The sequence below is a fragment of the Natator depressus genome, chromosome 12 (assembly GCF_965152275.1).
Source record: "Natator depressus isolate rNatDep1 chromosome 12, rNatDep2.hap1, whole genome shotgun sequence".
Classification (NCBI taxonomy): domain Eukaryota; kingdom Metazoa; phylum Chordata; order Testudines; family Cheloniidae; genus Natator; species Natator depressus.
In genome coordinates this window covers 4963596-4989610 of record NC_134245.1, presented here as the reverse complement: position 1 = coordinate 4989610, position 26015 = coordinate 4963596, and the positions used below count along the sequence as shown (strand labels likewise).

The window sequence follows — 26015 nt, the reverse complement described above, 5'->3', positions numbered from 1 at the left end:
GGTTGATACAGGACTTGATTAATAAAGAATTAAAGAAGGGTAATATAATGAATGCCAATCAACCTGGGTTTATGGAAAATATATCCTGCCAAACTACCTAAGTTTATAGTGTTAATGTAATATATTTAGACTTCTGTAAGGCGTTTCACTTGGCCCCACATGACATTGATTAAAAATCTAGACAGGTATCAAATTAACATGGCCCACATTAAATGGACTGAAAGCTGGCTAACAGACAAGTCTCAAAATGTAAATAAGTGGGGAATCATCCTAAAGTGGAATTGTTTCTAGGGGTGTCCCTCGGGAATCAGTTCTTGGCCCTGCATGAGTTAACATTTTTATTCATGACTTGGAAAAAACAAAATCACCACTGGTAAAATTTGCAGAGGACGCACAAACTGGGGGAGTGGTAAATAAATGAAGAGAACAGGTCCCTGATACAGAGAGATCTGGATCACTGGGTAAACTGGGTGCAAGCAAACAATATAGATTTTAATAGGGCTAAATGTAAACGAACAAATCTAGGAACAAAGAATGTAGGCAGTACTTACACAATAGGGGACTCTACCCTGGGAAGCAGAGACTCCGAAAAGACTTGGGGGTCATGGTGAATAGTCAGCTGAACATGAGCTCCCAGTGTGATGCTGTAGCATGGTTCCATGAATAGGGGAATTTCAAGTGGAAGTAGAGGGGTTATTTTACCTCCATTTAGCACTGGTGTGACTGCTGCTGGAATACTGTGTCCAGTTCCGGTGTCCGCAATTCAAGAAGGATGTTAATATATTGAAGAAGGTTCAGAGAAGAGCCACAAGAATGTTTAAAGAATTAGAAAATATGCCTTACAATGATAGATTGAGCTCCTTGAGTCTATTTCGCTTAACATAGAGAAGGGAGCAAATAGTTAATAATGGGCTCTTCAATCTAGCAGAGAAAGATCTAATACAGTGGTTCTCAAACTTCTGTATCAGTGACCCCTTTCACATAGCAAGCCTCTGAGTGTGACCCCCCCCTTATAAATTAAAAATATTTTTTAATGTATTTAACACCATTATAAATGCTGGAGACAAAGCGGGGTTTGGGCTGGAGGCTGACAGCTCGTGACCTCCCATGTGATAACCTCACAACCCTCTGAGGGGTCCCGACCCCCATTTGAGAACCCCTGGTCTAATACAACCAGTGGCTGAAGTTGAAGCTAGACAAATTCAGACTGGAAATAAGGTGTCAATTTTTAACAGTGAGCAATTAATTAACCATTGGAACAACTTACCAAGAGTTGTGGTGGATTCTCCATCACAGACAATTTTTAAATCAAGCTTGGATGTTTTTCTAAGAGATCTGCTCTAAGAATGACTAATGGGAAGTTCTATGGCCTGTGTTATACTGGAGGCCAGACTAGATGATCAGAATGGTCCCCTCTGACCTTGGAATCTATGAAGAACAGGAAACACAGCTTAACAGAAAGAAACTGAGGACTTTTCAATTCAGGTAACACTTTGCCCTTCTCTAGAACCACTCTCAGAGCACTTTACAAACCACTATTCAGAAACCCTCACTCAGTTTTATGCCCACATTTTTGTAATGTTTTTAAACTGCTGTTAAGTTTATGTGTAAATGCACCCAGCATATCAGATAGAAAAGTAAACAGCACAATTGAAATAAGTAAAATAATTGATGGATGAGAAAACTGAGGCATACAAGCAGTTAAGTGTTTGCCCAAGATCTCAGAGAGTCAGTGTCAGAGCCAGAAGTCCTACTCCCAGGTCCTGGTCTATCCAGTAGATGGCATGATCCTTCTTATGCTGTAAGTGTCCTGGGCAGTTGAACACTACCGGGGAGGTCAGTACAACATAATAAAAGGCCACATTTGAAACAGCATAGTTCTGATTTCATCTCAGAGGATGCTGGTGACTTCACACTTCACTCAGAAGAGCGTCACTCTTCTGCTTTAGGTCGTCATCACAGAAACCCTGGATGAAATTCTAGCCCTGTAACAAACTGCCTGTTCTTTACTCCACATAGAGATCTCAAGTATGTCAAACCCCTTGGAATATTTCACGTCTTCTGGTTAGTCAGCAAGACCAACCTAATAAGGCAAATGGAGACAGGCTGAGTGTTTAATGGGCAGCCTGTACTAATCCAGCTTTAATGGGCTCAATAACTCTTATTCAGAGACTTGGCATTATTAGAGAAGCTTGCCAAGTTACTTTTCCCAAGGCCTCTCTCATCTCTGTGCCTTACTCTTTTCATCACTTCAAACAGTTTAGGAGCTGTCAAAGGAGACTGGAGTGATAATTAGAGTAGTGATGTCAGTAGTACCTGAATGAGCTATTATGGGATACCTCTACTATTGATCTGCTAATAGCCTCTTCAAACAGATCCCACCGCTTGAGGAATATAGCTCCACTGGTAAGTAGCTATCTCTCGGACAGCAACTCCATTAGCTGGGTGTCAGATCATTTCTTGTCAAGAAAATGGAAATACTTCATAGGCCAGCTTTTATTCCTCTCTCGATATGGCTTTGTGTTCTCTGCCTGGGATCTGAGCCCAGTCACATCTCAGAAAGTGGGTCGCAACCTTTTCTCATTCTCACCAAAACCATGCTTTTGCCACAGTCAATAAAATTCTACTGCAATCAAGGTGGATTGATTTAAATCACAGATTTAAATCAAATAAGCAGAAACCTTGATTTAAATCACCGATTTTAATCTTGTTTTGCATTTGTACTTTTTAGGTTTTTTTTTTTTTTTTTTTTTTTAAAGCAAAGTTGATTCTCATTGATGGTGGAGAATTGCACCATCGCCAGAAAAGGCAGGTCTATGTGACTGGGGACTAATTGCTGAGAAGAATAGACAGACCTGTAACAAGAGCTGATCCAGAGAACAGAAGGGTATGCTGTCTGCCTGGTGCTAAGATACGGGATGTGGACACGAGGCTGAAGAGGATCCTAACAGGAGTGGGAAAGAATCCATTGATTATCCTTCATGTGGGAACAAATGATACGGCTAGATTCTCACTGGAACGTATCAAGGGAGATATCAAGGTTCCTCCCCCACTCTGAACTCTAGGGTACAGATGTGGGGACCTGCATGAAAAACCTCCTAAGCTTATCTTTACCAGCTTAGGTCAAAACTTCCCCAAGGTACAAAATATTCCACCCTTTTGTCCTTGGATTGGCCGCTACCACCACCAAACAAATACTGGTTACTGGGGAAGAGCTGTTTGGACACGTCTTTCCCCCCAAAATACTTCCCAAAAACCTTGCACCCTACTTCCTGGACAAGGTTTGGTAAAAAGCCTCACCAATTTGCCTAGGTGACTACAGACCCAGACCCTTGGATCTTAAGAACAATGAACAATCCTCCCAACACTTGCACCCTCCCTTTCCTGGGAAATGTTGGATAAAAAGCCTCACCAATTTGCATAGGTGACCACAGACCCAAACCCCTGGATCTGAGAACAATGAAAAAGCATTCAGTTTTCTTACAAGAAGACTTTTAATAAAAATAGAATTAGAAATAAGAAATCCCCCCTGTAAACTCAGGATGGTAAATACCTTACAGGGTAATTAGATTCAAAACATAGAGAACCCCTCTAGGCAAAAACCTTAAGTTACAAAAAAGATACACAGACAGAAATAGTTATTCTATTCAGCACAATTCTTTTCTCAGCCATTTAAAGAAATCATAATCTAACACATACCTAGCTAGATTACTTACTAAAAGTTCTAAGGCTTCATTCCTGGTCTATCCCCGGCAAAGACAAAATGTAGACAGACCCACAAACCCTTTGTTTCTCTCCCTCCTACCAGCTTTTGAAAGTATCTTGTCTCCTCATTGGTCATTTTGGTCAGGTGCCAGCGAGGTTACCTTTAGCTTCTTAACCCTTTACAGGTGAGAGGAGATTTCCTCTGGCCAGGAGGGATTTTAAAGGGGTTTACCCTTCCCTTTCTATTTATGACAGGAGACTATATCAGACTGGGGAAGCTGCTAAAGGAAATCGAGGCTCAGGTGATCTTCAGTGGGATTCTGCCTGTTCCTAGAGAAGGGCAACAAAGGTGTGACAAGATTCTGATGCTCAACAGATGGCTCAGGCAGTGATGCTATAAGGAGTGCTTTGGGATGTATGGCCACTGGGAAGCATTCATGGACAGAGGACTGTTCTCTCGGGGTGGACTTCACCTGAGTAAGGAGGGAAATAGACTTCTAGGATGGAGGATGGCACAACTGATCAAGAGAGTTTTAAACTAGGAATTCGGGGGAGATGGTTTGGAGATGTACAGGTAATCTCCACACCAGTTGTTCTCTTTGAGAGGGAAGAGAACGAAGAAAGAAAGCATACAGCCGTGGGTAGGAGACTGGATATACGGCAGAAGGGCAGTGTACATACCAATCTAATAGGTAATATTGGCGGTAGAATGTCTGCGCCCAATCGGGTAAAGAATGTGAGCGAAGCCAAACAGCAAAAATTAAGATGTTTGTACACTAATGCGAGGAGCCTAGGTAACAAAATAGAGGAACTAGGGCTACTGGTGCAGGAAGTGAAACCAGACATTACAGGGATAACAGAAACATGGTGGAATAGTAGTCATGACTGGAGTACGAGTATTGAAAGGTATGTGCTGTTTAGGAAAGACAGAAATAAAGGCAAAGGTGGTGGAGTAGCACTGTATATCAATGACAGAACAAGGAGTAATGGTCTCAAGTTGCAGTGGGGGAGGTTTAGGTTGGATATTAGGAAAAACTTTTTCACTAGGAGGGTGGTGAAACACTGGAATGCGTTACCTAGGGAGGTGGTGGAATCTCCTTCCTTAGAAGTTTTTAAGGTCAGGCTTGACAAAGCCCTGGCTGGGATGATTTAGTTGGGGATTGGTCCTGCTTTGAGCAGGGGGTTGAACTAGATGACCTCCTGAGGTCCCTTCCAACCCTGATATTCTATGATTCTATGAGGTAGACTGTAAAGAAATAAGAAGTGATGGAATGGATAACAGAGTCTGCCTGGGCAAAAATCACATTGGGGAAGAAAGTTTCTAGAGCCTGCCCTGGGATAGTGCTTGGGGTGTGCTATAGACTGCCGGATATGGATAGAGACCTTTTTAATGAAGTAAATACTAAGGGGAATTGCGTGATCATGGGAAACTAACTTCCCAGATATAGACTGGAGGACAAGTGCTAGTAATAATAATAGGGCTCAGATTTTCCTGGATACGATAGCTGATGGATTCCTTCACCAAGTAGTTGCTGAACCGACAAGAGGGGATGCCATTTTAGATCTGGTTTTGGTGAGCAGTGAGGACCTCATAGAAGAAATGATTGTAAGGGACAACCTTGGTTCGAACGACCATGAGCTAATTCAGTTCAAACTAAATGGAAGGATAAACAAAAACAGATCTGTGACTAGGGTTTTTGATTTCAAAAAGGCTAACTTTAAAAAATTAAGGAAATTAGTTAGGGAAGTGGATTGGACTGAAAAACTTGTGGATCTAAAGGCGGAGGAGGCTGGTATTAATTCAAGTCAAAGTTGCAGAAACTAATCAGAAGCCTGCATCCCAAGAAAGGGGAAAAACTTCATAGGCAGGAGTTGTAGACCAACCTGGATGAGCAAGCATCTCAGAGAGGTGATTAAGAAAAAGCAGAAAGCATACAGGGAGTGGAAGATGGGAGGGATTAGCAAGGAAAGCTACCTTACTGAGGTCAGAACACGTAGGGATGAAGTGAGAAAGGCCAAAAGCCATTAGAGTTAGACCTTGCAAAGGGAATTAAAAGCAATAGTAAAAGGTTCTATAGCCATATAAAGAAGAAGAAAACCAAGAAAGAAGAAGTGGGACCGCTAAACATTGAGGATGGAGTGGAGGTTAAGGATAATCCAGGCATGGCCCAATATCTAAACAAATCGACGGTCCCTGCCCTGGCCTTTTCCTTCCACGGGGAGGATGGACGAGAACACCACTTGCGCCTCAAACTCCTTTATCCTTCTTCCCAGAGCCACATAGTCCGCAGTGATCTGCTCAAGGTCATTCTTGGCAGTATCATTGGTGCCCACGTGGAGAAGCAGGAAGGGGTAGCGATCCGAGGGCTTGATGAGTCTCGGCAGTCTCTCCGTCACATCGCGAATCTTAGCCCCTGGCAAGCAGCAGACTTCTCGGTTTTCCCGGTCAGGGCGGCAGAGAGATGACTCAGTCCCCCGGAGGAGAGAGTCCTCAGGGGACTGAGTCATCTCGGAGTACTGGTTGATCACAGGATGACTATGAGCTGCCAATGTGATACGGCCACGAAAAAAGCTAATGCGGTCTTGGGATGCATCAGGAGAGGTATTTCCAGTAAAGATAAGGAGGTGTTAGTACCGTTACACAAGGCACTGGTGAAACCTCATCTGGAATATTGTGTGCAGTTCTGGTCTCCCATGTTTAAGAAGGATGAATTCAAACTGGAACAGGTACAGAGAAGCGCTACTATGTTGATCCGAGGAATGGAAAACCTGTCTTATGAAAGGAGACTCAAGGAGCTTGGCTTGTTTAGCCTAACCAAAAGAAGGTTGAGGGGAGATATGATTGCTCTCTATAAATATATCAGAGGGATAAATACCATGGAGGGAGAATTAATTATTTAAGCTCAGTACCAATGTGGATGTGGACACAAGAACAAATGGATATAAACTGGCCATCAGGAAGTTTAGACTTGAAATTAGACGAAGGTTTCTAACCATCAGAGGAGTGAAGTTCTGGAACAGCCTTCCAAGGGAAGCAATGGGGGCAAAAGACATATCTGGCATCAAGACAAATCTTGATAAGTTTATGGAGGAGATGATATGATGGGATAGATCAATTAATTGCCAAAATTAGGCTTCGACTACTAGTGGTAGATATGCCCAATGGCCTGTGATGGGATGTCAGATGGGGTGGGATCTGAGTTACTACAGAGAATTCTTTCCTGGGTGTCTGGCTGCTGAGTCTTGCCCACATGCTTAGGGTTTAGCTGATCGCCATATTTGGGGCTGGGAAGGAATTTTCCCCCAGGGCAGATTGGCAGAGGCCCTGGGGGTTTTTCACCTTCCTCTGCAGCGTGGGGCACGGGTCAGTTGCTGGAGGATTCTCTGCACATTGAAGTCTTTAAACCACGATTTGAGGACTTCGATAGCTCAGACATAAGTTAGGAGTTTGTTACAGGAGTTGGTGGGTGAGATTCCATGGCCTGCGTTGTGCAGGAGGTCAGACTAGACGATCATAATGGTCCCTTCTGACCTTAAAGTCTATGATTCTATGATTCATTGGCTGGTAACCATTAAAACATGATTTGCAACAAAATATAGCCGATATACTAAATTTGGTGCAACTTTTTGCTAACCTGGAGGATATGCTATAGCAATACACGTTTATTTAAGAAATTATATAGCTTATCTTATTTAATTTTTACATTTTGTATTATGCTAGAAAATGGTAAATGAGGCATTTCTTACTAGAAGAGGACTGGTTTTTTTACTTGTGATTTTGTCACGCGCTATTTGGAAGGAAATTTGGAGTCAGTGAAAAGGCACAAAAACAGCATTTTAAAAACTAATAAAAAGTGTGCTGATACACAAGAAGAAACTACCAAAAAGTTTATCAAAACATGTTTGCATTTAAAACCAATTGATTTATTAAATAAAGGAAGTATTATCTGTAGTTAGGGACTGTTTCTGGTCACTGTCTCCTTCAAGATTTTCAAACTAGTAAATCTCATCCTTTCACACGTTGTTTTCCAGTCGATGAACAAACAAGTTTTTCTGCTTTTTCAACTACAATTGGTTTCATACCTTTGAATGAACTAGTCAATAAATTGAACTAGTTGAATAAACTGAAATTAAGAAAATATTTTCTCATCACTTGTAGAAAAGATAACCACTGTCAAAAGCTGGTTTAGTACATCAGTAAATTCTGATTCCAGGTGCTTAGCCAGTGACTTCCACCAGTTCAGTGATTTGACTTTCTTTAAGACTTGGCAGCAAGCATGTACTGCTTCATATTTTTTAATTTAATTTATTGTAATAGATTATAAACATAGGCCTTAACACAGGTTGTCATAACTTCAAACATTTTTAAAGTAAACCTAAAAGTGCATTTATGTTATATTTTAAAAAAAAATCAAATTTAAATCAGAAAAATCCAATAAAAAAAAATCAATGTTTATCCACCTGACTGGATTGTGGTTAGGATGCAGCTCCCTCCTCTCCCCCAAACATCCCTCACCACTGACACCTGTCTTTCCTCCACAGCTCCAGCTGTAAACTCCTGGCAAACACCCACACAGATTTCTCTTCAGAGTTCCCCTCTTGGGTAAATGCACCCTCATTTCAGAGTCTTGAAGTCGGAATTGAGAAAAAACTGTTTGCTCCTGTCTAGTCCATCCCTGCATTCTCTGCCTAAGGCAGATTGCTCCCTACAGTACATTCTCAAAAGTTTTGTCCAGTCTAGTTTTAAATATACCAGACAATGGGGCTCCCGTCCCTCCCCCTGGGAGGCTGTGGCACAGCCTGACAAATCTCACCAGCAGGCTCATTTCTGAGATTTTTCTTCCTTATACCGGGAGAGGAGGAAAAGAAAAGCAGGAGCTTTTCCTCCCCACAGGATGCCTGATGCTTGGAAAGAACCCAGAAAGCTTTTGGAAACCTCCCAGGCTCCTCTGAACATTTGGCCCACTTTCCCTCCACCTAGAAATCATTCCCTTTCACGGTGCAGCACACTGCTACATCGGTGCCAATATACAGCATTAGAATCTATCTGTAATTCAGGGACAGAGGCTTGTTTAATCTTGTAAATCAGAGCTTTCATTTTCATTGGCTCTACAAGAACAGAAGCCAGCTGGGCAACATGTACAGGATACTAACTGAGGCATACCACACTCCTTCACACAGTAAAGGGGCATACCTTTCCAGAACAAACTCCCCCCCCCCCCCCCCAAAAAAAAAAAATCACATAGGAATCATGGACTATTCATTCCCCCAACTGTGTCGTTCTTGGCAGGATGGCTCCGGTAATGTGCTTCAAATTTGCCCGAACACAGAGTTAGAGAAAATATCAGAGGATCTCTGATGACCACAAAAGGTCAGAATCTTGATTTTAGGTGTCATCTGAAACATTGTACCCCGGAAGGCCAGTGCCTTCCTCCATGCTAGCAGACTGTTCTTCTAGTAGTGACTCTGAGGGAGGAGTACCACTTACCAATGACACTTCCATCAGCATGTCCTTGGAGGTTACCTATGCAAGTTCTGACCCACCTTGGCAAGATCTGATCAGATCACAGCACCAGGTGATATGGCTACTGCAGGTCAGTTTAGGAAGATCACAGCTTGACAGGATAAAAGGTTATTTTTGGCGTGGGCCTGTCTTACACATGCTTACACCTTCCAAAGCGTCCTCAGGGAGAATGACTTATGTTTCTACAGCATCTTTTATTCTGAAGGAGCCCAAAACATTTTATAATCTGAGCTATACATTAGGAATCTCACTCCATCCATCACTGAAATGCCAACACCCCCCTCACATTTCTAAAAATGCCAGAACAATTGAGATGACGTGCTGTTTTTCAGACATTGTTATTTTACTGTCACTCCACAACTCTGCGCTTCAGAAACTTAGTCAACTGTTAATACTTGGTTCCTTTCCCACTCGGTTCCTCTTCACAAAGTCATGCTATTAGGGCAGTCTGAGCTGGAAGTACTCAGCAAGGAAGTGGTAATTCAAACAGGGATGGAGGCAGTGAGGCTGCCTCCAAATCTGGGTGCCCTCATCCCCATGTAACTGTGGGACAAGGAGTGATATAGATTCAAAGACAAAATGCCGAGCCAAGTTCAGATATCACCAAGTCCTCAGGACCTGAAGTCTAGGGGCTAGATCCATAAAGGTGACTTAGGCTCAGTGCTGCAATATCTGCCAATTAGTGGAATCCACAGCCCCAGGTTAGGGGCCCATGCTCCCATGCAATGCCTGGGGAGAATGGCATGCCTAAAAAAGGAATTCACAGAAGTCAGAATGCTGAGTGGGGAGACCCCTAAGCAGGAAATGCCAAGGAGAAGGGGTGGGGCTTCAAAGGGAGCTAGGCACCGAACTCCGGGCTGGAGGGAAGCACCTACCTCTGCTTGGGATTCATAGCCACGAACGCACTCCTGTGGCACCAAAGCCAGGTTTGCCCTTTTTAAAAGCAAAAGAACAAGGTGATGGTGGTGTCCTCTTTATAACCAATAGCTAGGGCACTCACCCAGCATGTGGGAGACCTGGGTTCAAGTTGCCCCTCTGCCAGATTCAGAACAGGAACTTGAAGCCAGGTTTCTCCCTTCCCAGGTGAGTGCTCTAACCCTGGGGCTATAAGGTATTGTGGGGTGGGTATCTCACTCTCACCTGCTGAAGCTGTTCCACTCTGCTGGGCCAGAAAGAGAGAGAATGACTATCGCCTATTGGCTAGCACACTCTTAGGAGACCAGGTTCCAGTCTCTGCTCCAAGAAATATTTGGCACCAAGTGGAATAGCTTCACAGGGAGAGATTGAGACATTCACCCCAGAATGCCCCGGGATGACGTGGGGACCCTGTCTGTACAACTTGTGAATTCTGGTTGACATGACGACGTTATTTTGAGATTATCATGAACATGGTGTATCACGGAAAGCCTCTGTATGTGTATCCACCACGAGCTGTTGGGATTGGGTCATGTCTTCCCCAGGCCAGGGCCAATAGAGAATACTTAACGCTAACTATGGTGCTGTGCACAGCCAATAGATAGGCTAAGGGAATCTGCTCGAGGTGGGGGAAAAAAAGGCACTTCCTCTCACTGAACGGAGGTGGGAAAATAGAGTAGTAGAAAGTTACCAAATGCAGAACAGAGGAGCCAAGATATGGGCAAAGGGGTGTACAAACAGACTCTCAGTCACACAGGGGAAACTTTGGGTGCAGCACATAGGAAATCTGAGCAGGAGGAAGGAAGGGATCAGATTGACCAAGAGAAAATGAAGCAAACTGACCAAGGGCAAGATGACTCCATGTTCCAAGCCTAGCCATGCACTGCAGTAGGATAACTCTGGACAACCCAAGGGACTCTGACCCCAACCCAAAGAATGATCTGAAATGGTAAGGAAACTGAGGCAGGGAAATGCACGTTGGGTTATTTTTGTACAGATCTGTGTTCCTCTCATGATTAAGTAAAGAGCATTAATGTGTAAGAAGCAAGTGCAAAGTGTGGGATTTATAAGATTTACATCTATCAGGTTTCCCCTGAGAGAGAGTTAAACTAACCCAGAAGGCTCACATTTTTGATGGGATACTGGGAGGAGGAGGTGTAAGCTATGGGGAGCCTGAAAGGTCAGCACTATGCCCAGAGTCTCTAAGGCACCTCTCTCCGTGTGCAGAGGTCCTAGAAAAGGCACCATGAGTGGGCTCTGTTCAGACTCTGAAGTCTTAAAACACCTCGGAGCCTGGGCTTGAGTAACTTCAGAGCAGTCTGGTGAGAGCCCGACCAGATCTGTGACAATCCTATAGTCCAGTGGTTAAGGCACTCACCTGGGTGTCAGGAAAGTTGGGTTCAAGTCCCTGCTCTGAATACAGGAGTGTGCAGATTTGAATTGCAGTCTTGGACAGCCTGGGTGAGAGCTCTAACCACTCTGCTACTGGATAAAGACAGCAACATCACCTCTTGCTCCTCAACTGTGTTGTGTGTGCTCTAAAGCAGCTTCTGAGCCCACCTACCAAATCAGGCCCCTCAGAGAAGATAGGGGGCAGAATGCCCCATCTGAGGATTCCACAGAGGCTCAGACATAAAGAAGAGGTCCAGCAGCTCAGCACTGTCAGGACTAAGGGAGCTTTGCCTACACTCACCAGCTGAAACGTATATGCCTAGGGACTTTCGATGCCTCCAGGGTTAGGTGGCAAATGCGTGGGGTTCTAAGGATCCAAGTTTTGAACCTAAGCAGCTAACGTGGCAATTAGGCACCCAGAGGTCTTTGTGGCTCCAACCAGAGGTGACCAGCTGTACAGTGCAAATAAAAACTGCATGAGAACTCCAGGAATTTCAGGAGTCAAGTCTTTCAAGACAAATATGTAGTTTGTATCTGAAACAAAAAGCAGACAGGTGCATGCTACATCTTGTTTATCCTCTTAAGCCATAAGATGGTGTGTGTAAAAGAAGTGAAGTAACAAATCTAATGGAGCCTAGCACTAAGCCAACCGTTAAAAATGTCTTAACACAGCTGTAGGATAAAATTTCCAAAGGCTCCTAAATCATGTAGGTTCTTTAAGTCCCATTTTCGAAAATGACTGAGAAGACTCTGTTTCAGTGACAGCCAATAGGACTTAAGTTCCTAAGTCACTCTTGAAAAGGAACTTTTGAAAATTTTACCCTGATCTTTTTTCCAATCACAAAATAAGCATTTTGCTGTCCAAAAACAAAAAAACACATTTTGGGTCATGCCACCCAAACTCAGATACCAACCAGAGTCCTAATCAGTTAACATTCTTCCTGCTCTGTCTTTTGGGGTGGGGGCGGAAGGATGTTTCACTTGGTTTTTAAAAAGAACTCACAGTTCCTCAGTGGAATCAAACCTGAATGGAAGAGAGAATCCCCTGCAGGACAGGAGGGATTTTAATGGGTCAGGATTGCAGATCTCTGCCAATTCCTAAAAAGAGCCAGCACTGAACTACCCGGTGTAAGATTTCCAGCCTTGAATTCACCTATGGCAAATCCAGAACAGCTCAGAGAGTTGTGGCAGAGAAATCTGACCTGAGCCTGTTAAAGAAGTCACCCTATGGACCACTTATTGAACAAAGCAAAGGGAAAAGAAAACCCCTTTCAAGACAGCCACCTTGCACTGCCTATGATCACAGGGTTCCCATCACAGCACGGATGGTCCAGACTGTCTGGAGTCCCCTTTGGTTTGACCTTTGCCACACTCACCTCCCCTGAGTAACTGTACTTTCCTTTCAGGATCTGCCGGTACAAGCGGGTTCGGTTGTCATCCTCAAAGGGCATAGTTCCACTCAGGAGGATGTACGAGATCACACCCAGTGCCCACATGTCCACAGAATTGGTGTAGGGTTTCCTGACCAGGATTTCTGGGGCAATATACTCTGGTGTCCCACAGGTGGTTTTCATTAAGCAGTCATCTCCCTTCTTCCGAGCACTTGCCAGCCCAAAGTCTGTGATCATGATTTTAGAATCCGTTCCAGGATGATAATACAGCAAATTCTCTGGTTTTAAGTCCCGGTGCGTGATGCCCAGTGTATGTAAGTACTTTACCCCATCCAACACCATCTGCAGCACTCGGGTAGCATCTCTCTCAGTAAAGGAGCCTTTGGCAATGATTCTATCAAACAGTTCCCCTCCAGTGGCCAACTCCATCACCATGTAGACTCGCTCCTGGGTCTCAAACACCTCAATGAGCTGGATGATGTTTGTGTGCCGGACACGTCGCAACACACAGAGCTCTGATTCGCACACTTCCCTCCCTTCACGGTACTTGGTCTCGATCATCTTGATTGCATAAGGCTGCTTGGAAGCCTTATGTTCCACCCGCACAACACGACTAAAGCTGCCTCGGCCAATCAGGGCTTTGATGTCATACTTGGCGGTCACCCTGGGGTCAAATTTGGCACGGTACTTAGCCACCTTGTTCTTGCGGGGCTCAGGCTGCTCCATGTAGTTAGGTGGGTGGCCACCAGAATAGGGGTTCGTGTGACAAGGGGGTGAGGGGGAGCCGGCTTTGATCGCAGCTCCACCATCATCCTTGATGAAGTGCTTGTACACGTCATTTTTATGACCAGTGTAAGGCTCAACCTTTTTAACCAGATCTAACTGAACGTCTGTGGGGGGCTCGGGAAGCACTTTGCTTGTCCCACAGCCCATCACTGAATGGTGCTAATCACCCATCAAGGCATTCTCCCAGGGCGACATCAGCAGCAACCACATCTGGGACAACTCCCACATTCGAACCTTTCAAAAAAACAGAGAGAAGAGAGCTAAGTAGTAGGAATTAGGGTAATGAAGATTTAGAACATCAAACATCATGCAAGTGACCCCTGGCTCAAGACACCGCTGTAGATGAAGGATACAGCCACACTAGCAAACGAGGTGGGTCTTACCATGCATTAGCTAACATGGTAAAATCACTGTATGCACAAGGCAGTTATACTTTAAACACGTTAGCAGGCCAAAGTAAGCCCTAGAGGAGACCCCAACTGGGGTTAGAAGAGATACCCCCATGGGTCAGTTAGTACATTCCCCAGCATTATGGTAGGCCTGAGCATAGTATCCCTAATATGATGGTATCCTCTCAGCAAGGCAAGGTAGGTGAGGTAATATCCTTCATTGGACCAACTTGAATTGGTGAAAGAGAGATGCTTTCCAGCTACACACAGCTCTGCTTTGGACCTGAATAAAAAAAGATATCATCTCACCCACATGGTCTCTCTAATATCCTCGGACTAACATGGCTACACTGCAAACAATGGAAGGTATCCTCTCTTGTCCAGCTTAGGCTTTTATAAGGCACCCAACACCCTACTTTCTGGGCATTATTTGTAACCTCAAATTTCTGATTACAGGAATGCCACAGCCTCCCTTGGAAGTTCTCTTATACTGAGCTCTTCCTAAACTTTTTCCTCATATTTAACTGGGAAAGTGTATCTTAAGTCTGTTACTTCTCATTCTGTCCTTGATGACTAGTGATAGCTGATACCTGTCCTCTATAGAACATCACTCTTCCAGTAAGTCATTCTCTCTATGCAGTCATCTCTTCTCCATGGCAAGATCCCTTGAACATTCCCAACAGCTCTTATTTTCCAAATCTTTGATCACTTTAGGTAGTCTCCTCTGAACTCTTTCCGATATGCTTGTCTTTTTAAAAAAATTGCTGCCCAGATATGAATACAGCCCTCCAGCTAAGGCATGAGCATCGTTGTAGGGAGTGGAAGAAATCCCATGCTTATTTCAGATGTGATATTCTATTAAAATAAATGTGGTTCAACAATTACCTACTCTCGGTTACAACTGCCCAGCCATTATCCCCTATTCCATAACAGCATATTTGATTATCCCTTATGTACCTCCACTGCCTTCTTCCCTTGGTAGGATCTCCTGGGATTCATTTCAGCCCACTTCACTCATTTACCCAGGCCAGTGTAACCTGTTTGTCCTCCCAGGTATTGGTGATCCCTTTCAGCTTTGTATCATCCTTTAATCTTATAAGTGCATTGACTGCTTCAACTAATATATTGAATAGTACCAGACCTAGAATGACCCCTATGGAAAACCCACGACACCTCCTCCTAATGTATCACTGACCTATTCATCGTTACTCTGTGCTCTGATTTTTAAGTACCTGTATAGCCATTTTAGAAGACAGAGCCAATGAGAAATGTTTTCTGTGGAGCACTTGGTATTCACTTTTGTCATTAGTTTCTCATCTGGAGTCTCAATCACAAATGCTAATGGGATGTTGTGTGTAGGATTCCGGCCTCACCTGTACCCAACTGGCACAATGAGTTGCTGTTCAGAAGGTGCATCCTCTACACCCCAGGTGCAGGACCATTTACAAAATGATTTAGGTCAGGGGTGGCCAACCTGAGCCTGAGAAGGAGCCAGAATTTACTAATGTACATTGCCAAAGAGCCACAGTAATACGTCAGCAGCCTCCCCATCAGCTCCCCCCGTCCCACCCCCAAGTGCCTCCTGCCCGCCGGCAGCCCCACTGATCAGCAAACTACCATTGCAAATTACCCCCCTTTGCAAATTACCCTTAAAGGTGACCTAAAAAACCTTTGGGAAAAAAAAGATATAAGATCATAGTTACATAGACTTAAGTATACAATAATTACATGTTAAAACAAAGCCTAGGAGCCAGCTCTCTTGCCCGAACAACGAGGAGTCCTTGTGGCACCTTAGAGACTAACAAATTTATTTGGGCATAAGCTTTCATGGGCTAGAACCCACTTCATCAGATGCATGGAGTGTAAAATACAGTAAGCAGTATATGTATTACAGCACATGAAAAGATGGGAGTTGCCTTACCAAGTGGGGAGGTCAGTGATAACGAGGCCAATTCAATCAAGGTGGAAGTGGCCTATTCTCAACAGTTGACAAGAAGGGGTGAATATCAACAGAGGGGAAAATACTTTTTGTAGTGACCCAGTATTTGCCTTGCTGCTGTTTATATCAGCAGATGCATAGCAGGGAGGGCAGGAAAATTCTCTGGTTTAAGTGCTCACAAAGGCAGCCGCTCTTACAGAGAAAACAGAATCCCAAACATAAGTCCTGAGAGGTAGACAAAGGAAGAACCAATTTCAAATGAAATCCATAATTATGTATAACTTTATGTCTACACATTGATCCTGCTCCAAACGGGGGAACAGATTTACTGTTAAATAAATTCTCCTTAAAGAGTTCCATTCAAAGCAATCGCTATACATGTAGCTTTCAGGTCTGTTGCAAATTAAAAAGAAGCATTCACTTTATCAGGACTATCTTTCCCTTCTACCCCACCTCCAAGTCTGGGTTAGGATTAATGGTTTGATATAGCATATTGACATTTTCAGAAGCAGGCAGATATTTCTGCTGCCCTGTCACTAGCAGCATGGGAGACATTAGGCTGTGTATGGCTTCTGCTGCTATTCACTTAAAATCACATTTAGAAAGTCCGTTCTGCATGCAGATGAAGAGTCACGTGGCTCAGACCACAACTGCATTTCAGGCAGCTGTTGGAATCACTTTTCTGAGAAGAAAAGCAAACTGCCCTCTGTCAACATCCCCCTGCAGCCAGTGGTCTCCGCTCAGTGAAAGGACATTGAGAAACAGACATAACAAGGCTCAAGAAATGAATCAGCTTTAACATCTCCAAAGGCTAGGCTTCAAACTACAGTCACGAGTTAGGCAATCGCCCATCCCAATCCCGATTTGCACAGCACAGAACTACAGCATAATTTGGCAGTTTCTGAGGTACAGAAATCCAGGACTGCAATACCTACAGTTCAGGGTTAAAGGGGATTAGCCAAGTTGCGTATGGGAAGCCCAAAACGGGAACTGTAGGGTGTGATACAGGCCACTTCTGAGGAGCACTGACAGAGCTGTGGGGCAAAGAGGAGGGTAGGACTAGAAAAAGTAATAACCACTGCAGCTCAGGACTGTGGTACGTGAGTAACCCCATCATGGGGCAGTAAATCAGGCCTGAGACGCAGTAGCAGAGCTTCGAGAGAGAATCTTGCACAGCCCAAGCCCAACCACTACTGTCAGCCATTCATTTTCAGGAGCACTAATTTCACCAACTAAATTAAAATGAAGTGAGAAGTAACCTTTGCTCCTCAAAGCATCAGATCCCAGAAGACTCATCGTAAAGAGCAGAGCAGGATATAGAGTTTGAAGACACAAACTGTGCTTGGAGGGGAGAGTAGGGAACAAACTCTCATTCAAACCTTATCTCTGCTAAAGTGCCAGTCTGCAAGGATCATCCAGCCCTACAGAGGGGACACAGTGCTGTGGAAAAATACTTCTTAAAACCCATTTAAGTGCTACTCCAAACACCTACTGGAAGACTATTACACTGGAACAGTCTTTAAGATCAGCAGTTAAAATAGATTGGGGGTGCAGGAGGAACATTCAGCCTCTACCCCAGGAAATCCCATGGCAGGTCTTAATACTTTCTAATTCCAAGAGTCAAGATCTAGTGATCAGAGGTGTTTTATTTTGCATTCTTAAGAATCAAACATCACTTTCACCTTTTCACAGGAGCATGGGAAAGTATTACTTTTAGTTGCAGTGAAGTGGAACTCGTTCCATTCATTGCGTTGGAACAGAAACTGCTCCCATACCCAGGGGAATGCAGCTTGCACTCCCCACTCTGTATTCTAATACACCAGTGAAATCTGCTGCACTTCAGCAAGACTTTATGGCATCTTGTTTTAATCTGCAAAAAACTGGCTAGGAGTTGGAGATACTGCCTACACACATTTTGGCAATTAGCCTGATGGTTTAAAATTACTATTCTGGCTCAAAGTCTGGTGGTGGGGTGCCTGAGCATGCACAGGGGACTATGGGAAAGCTGTTAGCCTCTGTGCCTGATCACACCTCCTACCATCACCCTTGGAACCTCAAGCCAATTATGGAGCACAACTGGCATGAACTGGAGCCCCAATTAGTCCTCACTCAGAAGGGGATTATGGGTAGAAAGAGGGTAGAACATTTTAAAAGGGACACCAGGAAGTAGTTTAGGTCCAACATTCTGTTTGGAAAAAGAAACCAAAGGTTTAGAAAAATCTAATGTTTTCAAATATCAGCCAAAAAAACCAAACCTCTTTTATCTAACCTTTCCCTGGTAATATTAGAATGTCAGTTACACAGGCCGTGCCCTAGGGCACAAGAACTAGAAAGGGAAACCAGCTACAGAAAAAGTGAAAATGACCTCTTGAATTTCACTGGTCATTCTGAGTGAAGTGCCCAAAAGTAAACAAATAGCCTAATCCAATGTTCAACCTGAAAGAATATTAAATTATCTCAGATATTATTAGTAACATGGGGTTGATTTTTTAAAATATCGTCTGGCCAAAGTGCCTTTAAAGCATGTGAGGAACTGCCAGGAGCATTAAAACGCATTAGATGCACATTTCAATGTGACAGTCCAATCCAGAGAAATTCTGAGAACAGTCCAGAAGAGAGAGGGACTGTATCCTTAGTCTGCATGGAAACGGTGCTGTGGATATTATATTACTGAATACAGACCAGAGCAAGAAGAAATTATTGCATTAGATAACTCAGGCAATTAAGAGTGCCTTGAGTAGGAAACACATATTCAGCCTATCCACATAGTTTGGGTGGTAGCTGCATGTTTTAGCCACAGTTGTAATTAGCATGAGCTGGTATTAGTTTAATGCTGTAAAAGCTAACTACTGCTTTCCTCAGACAACTAGCCCCATTAAGATCATGTGGCGTAACTGTCAAACGTACTGAGGACTCACCACTTCCATTGATTCACTAAATGTCCTCAACATCTCCAAAGCCAACCCCTACTGATTAGTAAGTTATTTGGGGGTGCCCTAGAAGATAAATGCTGAGACAATTGAATAACCACACTAAGGCTATACTGACAGGCTTTTAGTCACACAAATGAAATCAGAGACATCTTGAAACAGAGTGAAGCAATTTAAACACTTACAGTAATACCGAAATTTGAAATATCAGGGTCTTTAATGCCTACAAACACTAACACGGCAAAGGAACATCCTTTCATCATACAAGTTCATCTGCAAGGCTTGGTGCCGTTGAGCAGGTGTGATGAGGAACATATCTGTGGAAATCTCTCACTCATGGACAATCCTACTAGAAGTATAATCTCAGTGGTCACTTTGCTGTACGGGGCTGGTATTTATTGATCATCACTTCTGAGGCACCATAAATGTATACGGTGCTTTATGAAGTAAGCCACACTCCGGCCTCAAAATGCATCAACCTAAGGTAGAAAAGACGCAAAATATACAAGATTTAAGCATAAATCCACATGCCTGGGACATCTCACTAAATCTCATGCAACCTGAAAACGCAGGTATAAAATGTGTGCTGTTCATACACTTGTTACTGTCTCTTTCTTCCACTGCAAAAGTGCTTCTATGTTCTGCCATCCCTTGCCCTCTATCTGTGGCTTCCCAGTGGGAAAAGTTCAGCTTCCATGCTAGTATCTGAAGTTGTGCAGCATGTGCTGGAAGTGGGGATGTCAGAGAGAGCTCCTGGTCTAGACAAGTTGCCCTGCTTGTTTGACATGTCTGTTAATGGCTCTAGAGACCATTGGTCATAGTTGTCCATACACTGGACTGTGTTGTTGCTAGGATAGGAAGCTTGCTTAGACTCCATAAGAGGGATGCTGACCAAATAATGCTATACAGAACTCTGTGTAGGGCTTAGAAAATTTATCAGATATTAGCTAAAACCAGACAAGAAAGATAAAGGTTCCTGCCAGCAAACTCCATAGACCATAGCCCTGGTGCTATCAAAGACCATTCGGATTGGCTTTAAGTTTTTTGCAACTTTGTCAGGGGAGTCAGATACCACAGTGAGAGTGGTAAAAACTAAGTGAACAGACTCAGCTGTTTAAAGCCAGAGGGGACAACTATGATAATCTATCCTGACTTCTCATCTAACAGGGGCTGTGCAATTTCACCCAGTAATTCCTGCAGTTGAGGAAATCATTCATCTCTTCTATGTAAGTGAACATTACTGAGCTGAGTAACTTGTGGTTAATTATAGTTTTATCTTTTAGAAAAACATCCTATCTTGATTAAAGTAATTCAAGTAATGATGCATTTAACATTTCCCTTGGGAAGCTGTTCCAGTGATTTGTTATTCTCACTGTTAAGAGGTTGCATCCTACTTCCACTTTGATTTTTTCCTCTAACATCAGTTTTTAGATATCAGATTTTGTTATGCCAGTGTCTGTTAGATTAAAGGGCCCCCAACATCACAGCTTCTTCTTGTGTCAGTATTTATATTGATCAAGTTGCCTCGGAGCACCCTAGGTTACTGAAGCTTCAATCTGTTTAAGGCTCTCATTGTAAGATGATTTCAGAGTAGCAGCCGTGTTAGTCTGTATCTGCAAAAAGAAAAGGAGTACTTGTGGCACCTTAGAGACTAAAAAATTTATCTGAGCATAAGCTTTCGTGAGCAACAGCTCACTTCATCGGATGAAGTGGACTGTAGCTCACAAAAGCTTATGCTCAAATAAATTTGTTAGTCTCTAAGGTACCACAAGTACTCCTTTTCTTATTGTAAGGTGGGTTTTCTAGACCTCAGATAATTTTTATGACTTCTCTGAACAGACCATTCCAGCTTTTAAATACCATTTCAAGTATGGACACTAGAACTGAGCACAGTATGCAATATAAAGAGGTAATAGCACCACCCACCCTCATTGCTGCTGCCCTGTTTGTACCAAAGGATAGCGTTTATCCTTTTTAACATAGCATCACACTGGGAGCTCATGTTCAGTGACTTATCTCCAGTAATACCCCAAATCCTTTCCAGAGTCACTGCATTTCAGAAAACTGTCCCCTTTCCTGTAAGTATGGCCTCCATTCTTTGTTCCTAAATCCATGACCGTGCATTTAGCTGTAGTAAAACATATTTGATTGCATTTAGTGTATTTCTTTCTGGATCCTTGTCATTGTGTGCCACCCCACCAGTATTTGCATCAGTTGCATAATTCATTAGTATGATTTTATTTTCTTTTATGCCACAAATAAAATATACTGAACTGTGTTGGGTCAAGAATCATTGAACGAAGAGATTGCTATGTTAGTAAGCATTGCTCCTGTGTTTATTTTAAATTCTCCCATACTAGGACATGTCTATGCTTGTTTTCCATATCAGGACTAACCAAATGTGAGCAATTATAAAAAAATAGTTTAAAAACAAAGTCTAGGGATTTCTTTCATACGTCAAAAGAGAAGGAACTTCTTAAAAACCTTCAGAGAATGTTGATGGAAGGAGGTTGTGCCTAAGCCAAATGAAAGAAGACATACCTAGAAACTTGCAGAAGCACACAGTTAAAAGTATTTCATTTTGATACAGCAACCCCCAAACACGGATTGTTGCCATGTCTGGATTTGCAACTCTCCTACTGACAACCTGTTTCCCCCCGCCCCTCATCTACTGCATTATGTAAAAACAGACCAATTGCACAAACATCCATTAGAGAAAAACAGCAAGAGCTGACTTATTCTTCGTTTCTACCCCACACAAATCACGAATCTTTGGGACCTAGAAACAACTATCCCAAATAAATAGGAACAAAATGAGATTCTTCTGCTGTTTTCTCTCCTATTGCAATCTAACTGTCAATTACAGTTTTATCCCTGCTGCCCATATGCTATTAATGCACCGGTTGGGAGATTTAACTACAGTACTTATCCGACGGGCCAAATCAAGGACAGTGCTCCAGCTCGCCCCTGTGCTAATGCTAGTTCACGTCACTCACTCAGAGCCAAACAACAGCCCCTGAACCACCATCAAGGACACGGCGGGGTCCTATCCGGGAAGGTTTTGCACGGTGTTTTTACACTGGTTAGAGTCCATGTGCTCCTGCCAAGGAGACTCCCAGGCTGCCACAGCCACACTGTCCCCTTAGCACAGAGGGAGCTTTTGCCACCCAGCCCTAAGCTCAGGACCCTGCATTTCGGAGGGCCCCGGAGGCGCACCGGGGAAGCCGTTCCTTGCCGTGCCCGGGGGGCCGGGGGGAGCCTCGGGGCGGACCCCGGCGCCCCGGCGGGGCGAGAGGCGGGGCCGGCCGGCGGGCCGAGCGGGGCTGTGCTCCCAGCACGCACCAGGGCCCGCGGCTGGCCCCGGGCCGGCCAGGCCCGTACTGACAGGCCGGGCGGGGGGGCTCGCGGAGCGCCCCACACGGGCTTGGCGCGGCCCCGCCGCTGAGGGGCGACACGGACGGAGAGCGCTCCCGGAGGCAGGCGGATGTGGGGCCCCGCAGGGGGCGGCCCCTGGGGCCGGGCGGGCCCCGCACTCACCTCAGCCCACCGCGGCTGCGGTTCCGGCCCAGGCTGGGGGCTGCGGCCCAGCGCCCGCGTCATCGCAACGTCACCACTGCGCGCCGGGGACGCCCACGGGGCGGGCCTGCTGCCGCGCCCTGCCATTGGCGGAAGGTCGGGCCCCGGGGTTCATGGGGCAGAGGTCAGAGGTCAGCCAGGCTGCCATGGGAACCGCTGATGGGCGGGAACTGGCACCGCTCGGTGGCTCGGTCCTTGGGCTGCGCCCGGCCCGGCCTGGGCCCCAGAGCGAGCCGGTCCCTCCCGCGGCGGGTTCCGGGCCCCACGGGGCGATGCGCGGGCCGGGCAAGGGGGTGGATTGCGGCGGGCTGCTGCTCTCTCTGTGCTGGGGCCGAGCCCGCCCCCGCTCCCCCGAGCCGGAGCCCTGACACGGCCCAGCGTGACTCGACCCCCCGCCCCCAACGGCCCAATTCCTCCCTGAGCCGCACCCCCCGGCCTGGCCTGTCCCCAACCCCTGCCACACACCTCCTGGCCTGCCTCGACCCCCTAGGCCCGACCCCCAACGCCCCAATTCCCCCCACCTGCCCCCCCGAGCCCTTACACCGGACCCCACCAAAGCCCTGAGATTCCCCACGATTCCCCCTTTGAGCCCTGAGTCTTGGCCTACCCTGACCCCACCCCTGACGTGTTCTCCCTAGCCATACCTTCTCCCCCACACACAGCCTGATTCATCCCCCTCCCCCCAAAACCTGACCCACAGCTCTGTCCCCAACCCTGAAATCCTGACACCACACACTCCCCATTCCCCCACACACACACACCCTGACAGCCCCCCCCCCAAACCCCACCTCTTAGAAGGCAGCTGTTAAGATAATTCCAATATATAAATTTGTGGTAAACAAACAAGGAGGCTGTGGTGTTACTGTGAATATTTTTTTAAGAGAATGAATAGAGTCTCCAGTTCAGGAGCTGACCGTTTGAGGAGGCAGCTGGTTTTAGATTAGATTGATCCAAGTTAAGATGCTCTGTCAATATGTATCTAATATAGATGGTGGTTGTTACTAGCCCTGAATTAAGACTAGTGGATAACTTGAATATAAACCAATGCAGAACGTATTCCCCGACTGGGCTACATCCCAAAGGCCTTGGTTAGGGCTCCGTCCAACTCCCACTGTGGTCTGTGCACATTGGCTCATGAAGGGGCTGAGCCAGTGAGACCAAGGAGAGTTTGGGCAGAGAAAATGAATGAACTCCAAGGAAGGACTTCAGAACCTGGCTGCTAATTGTTTATTTATTAGCTTTATAGCTCCCCATCATGGCCATCTCTAGGTGCCGGTACATAAAAGGGAATAGCATCAGTGCCTTCTAGGAGAGGAGCCAGAGTCTCTCTTCCCCGGGATTTAAACCACACACTTCTCAGAAGATCCGGTGCAGTGGCTCCTTACTGTATTATTTATAGTGTGGTTGTGCTCAAAGGCCTATCAAGGCTGAGACCTCATTATGCTAGGCCTGGTACAGATGCCTTGGAAGACGGTCATTGCCCTGAAGACTCCAGAAGTAACTGGATCAGGGTTCTGCAGCTCATTGCCAGAAAGTCTGCTGGAAGAGAGGGGGCTTGCAAAGTGCCCAAGTCTCAGATCCATGGCGCCCGTGCTACACCCCAGCTATTGAACAGTCTCTTTGAAGAACGCCTTCAGTGTGCCAGACCCCCAGAAGGTCTTGCTCTTCTGTCAGGGTAGGCCACGCAGCTTCACTGCTCCCCTAGACTGAGCTGTTGGGCTCCAGCACTGAGCTCTGGCCAGAAAATATCGACACCTGGTAGAGACTTGTATGCTCTTCGGGGACTAATGCGCCCCAGACAGTATTTGCAGTGACACCTTAATTAGCCTTTTCAGAACAGAGCAGGGTTTATTAGGTGAAACACAGCGTTGGAAATTGTTAGGTTAGCATAGAGAAATAAAAGTCAAAGCATTGTCCATTCTAGTCAAGCCACAATTCAGGAGCCAAGCTGTAGTGAGCTCCATTGTCTGACTCCCTTTGTCAATTCCCAGATGAGAGAGCCCCCAGCTTGCTCCAGAAGCCATCTCTTTATTCCCTGCTGGACACGTCTGTCCTTTATTCTCCCAGGCTGGGCCACGCTGAGTTCAGCCACCCACCTCTTTCGCTGGAGCTTTCAGGTGTTGAGTGTCAATTTATGAGTCATTGGAGCTTGCATTGTCTCTTGGACCCATTGTTGATCTGGGTCAGTTTCAGTCAGTTCCTGAATGACTATGTCACATCCCTGTCTGGGTGGAACGAACAGACACATCTATGTCTCATAGTCTGCCCTGAGAGCAAACAATCCTTTCCCCACACTGGGTAGCAATGTAACGTCATGGGGGGGAAACTGAGGCACACATAGGATTCATAAAAATATTCCCACTTTGTGGCATCTCTTCCTCCTACAAGACTGAACTTTAGCCAGTGACCAGGGGAAGTTCAAACCACAAATGCTATCCATAGATGCCACAGCATATTTCTCATCTTGGTAGCTAACCTGCCAAGCACTTCCAAGTTTCTTACACCAGTTTCTAATCACCCAAACTTATAGTTTCCAGTACCAAGTTCAGAGCAGTTTCATATCCTCCCATAGGTCTGGTCTGTAAGGTGATACTAGCAGGGGGCACATGGAGAGTTTTCATGCTGCCCCGTACCTTTTTGCCACCCCAAAAACCCTTGGGTTTGAAACTGAATGAAGTCCTGACGATCTTCCAGTGAGTGATGAGGGCAGTAACCCCACATTCCTCCATGTGTCAGCCATTTTGGCTACACCCTGGGGTGTCCTGACCCCTTGTTTGGGGTAGAAAGTGACCCCTTGAGCATTTGAGGGGGGAAAATCAGTGCACATTTGTCCCCCTGCAAGGTGAGTCAATCCAGCCTTATTTCTGGGGCTCTGGTGATGCAGGCTGCCCTGCCACATTGGCAGGCCCCCTCTGGAGTTGTGTCTCAATGGGCATGAGCAAGGAACCCATTTCCCCTTTTGGGGTTAATCTGTTTCCTCACCCCCAGGACAAGAGTCTCCCCCCGTCTCAGTGGGTTCTGATTCTGGATCTCTTGGTTAAGAGAACCCCACATGGCCATGGCCACCCTCTGACCAGATGTCCGTTACCAGTAACAGCCTTCCAGCTGCTTTACCCTTTTTTGGGGCTTCTCTCACCCCTGGACAGGGGGCAACTATGTCTAGCAGTTCTCCTTCCCTGCCTGTGTCTCCCCACGCTCAGCGGGGGGCTCAGCTCTATCTCTTCTTCCCCAGTGAGGGTTGGCTGTGAGCTTGCTGCTGTTGTCACAGCACCAGGGAAGTTACACCTGAGGCAGTCTGACTCATCTCCCGTGTAGATTGGATACAGTCATTCCTCAAAAGGACGTCAAGGCTGATATCCTGGAGAGCCTCAGCTACCAGCCACCCCGATCCTTCCTGTATCTGCTAGAGGTCTGAGCCATAGGCAGGGGAAATGGCTTCACATTTGGAACCTTAACCCAGGTTTCACA

General features: G+C 45.4%; 1 protein-coding gene across 1 annotated transcript in view; it reads right to left on the bottom strand.

Annotated features, from left to right (window-relative positions):
- Positions 1 to 22586, bottom strand: part of PSKH1 (protein serine kinase H1) — a 78854-nt gene extending 56268 nt beyond the window's left edge. Inside the window, exons 1-2 of the mRNA XM_074968403.1 lie at positions 22509 to 22586; positions 12913 to 13947 (exon numbers count right to left, since the gene is read on the bottom strand). Of these exons, the coding sequence (XP_074824504.1) occupies positions 12913 to 13860 (948 nt within the window). The 5' untranslated portion in view covers positions 13861 to 13947; positions 22509 to 22586. The remainder of the gene's footprint in view (positions 1 to 12912; positions 13948 to 22508) is intronic.
- Between the last annotated feature and the right edge of the window lie 3429 nt (positions 22587 to 26015).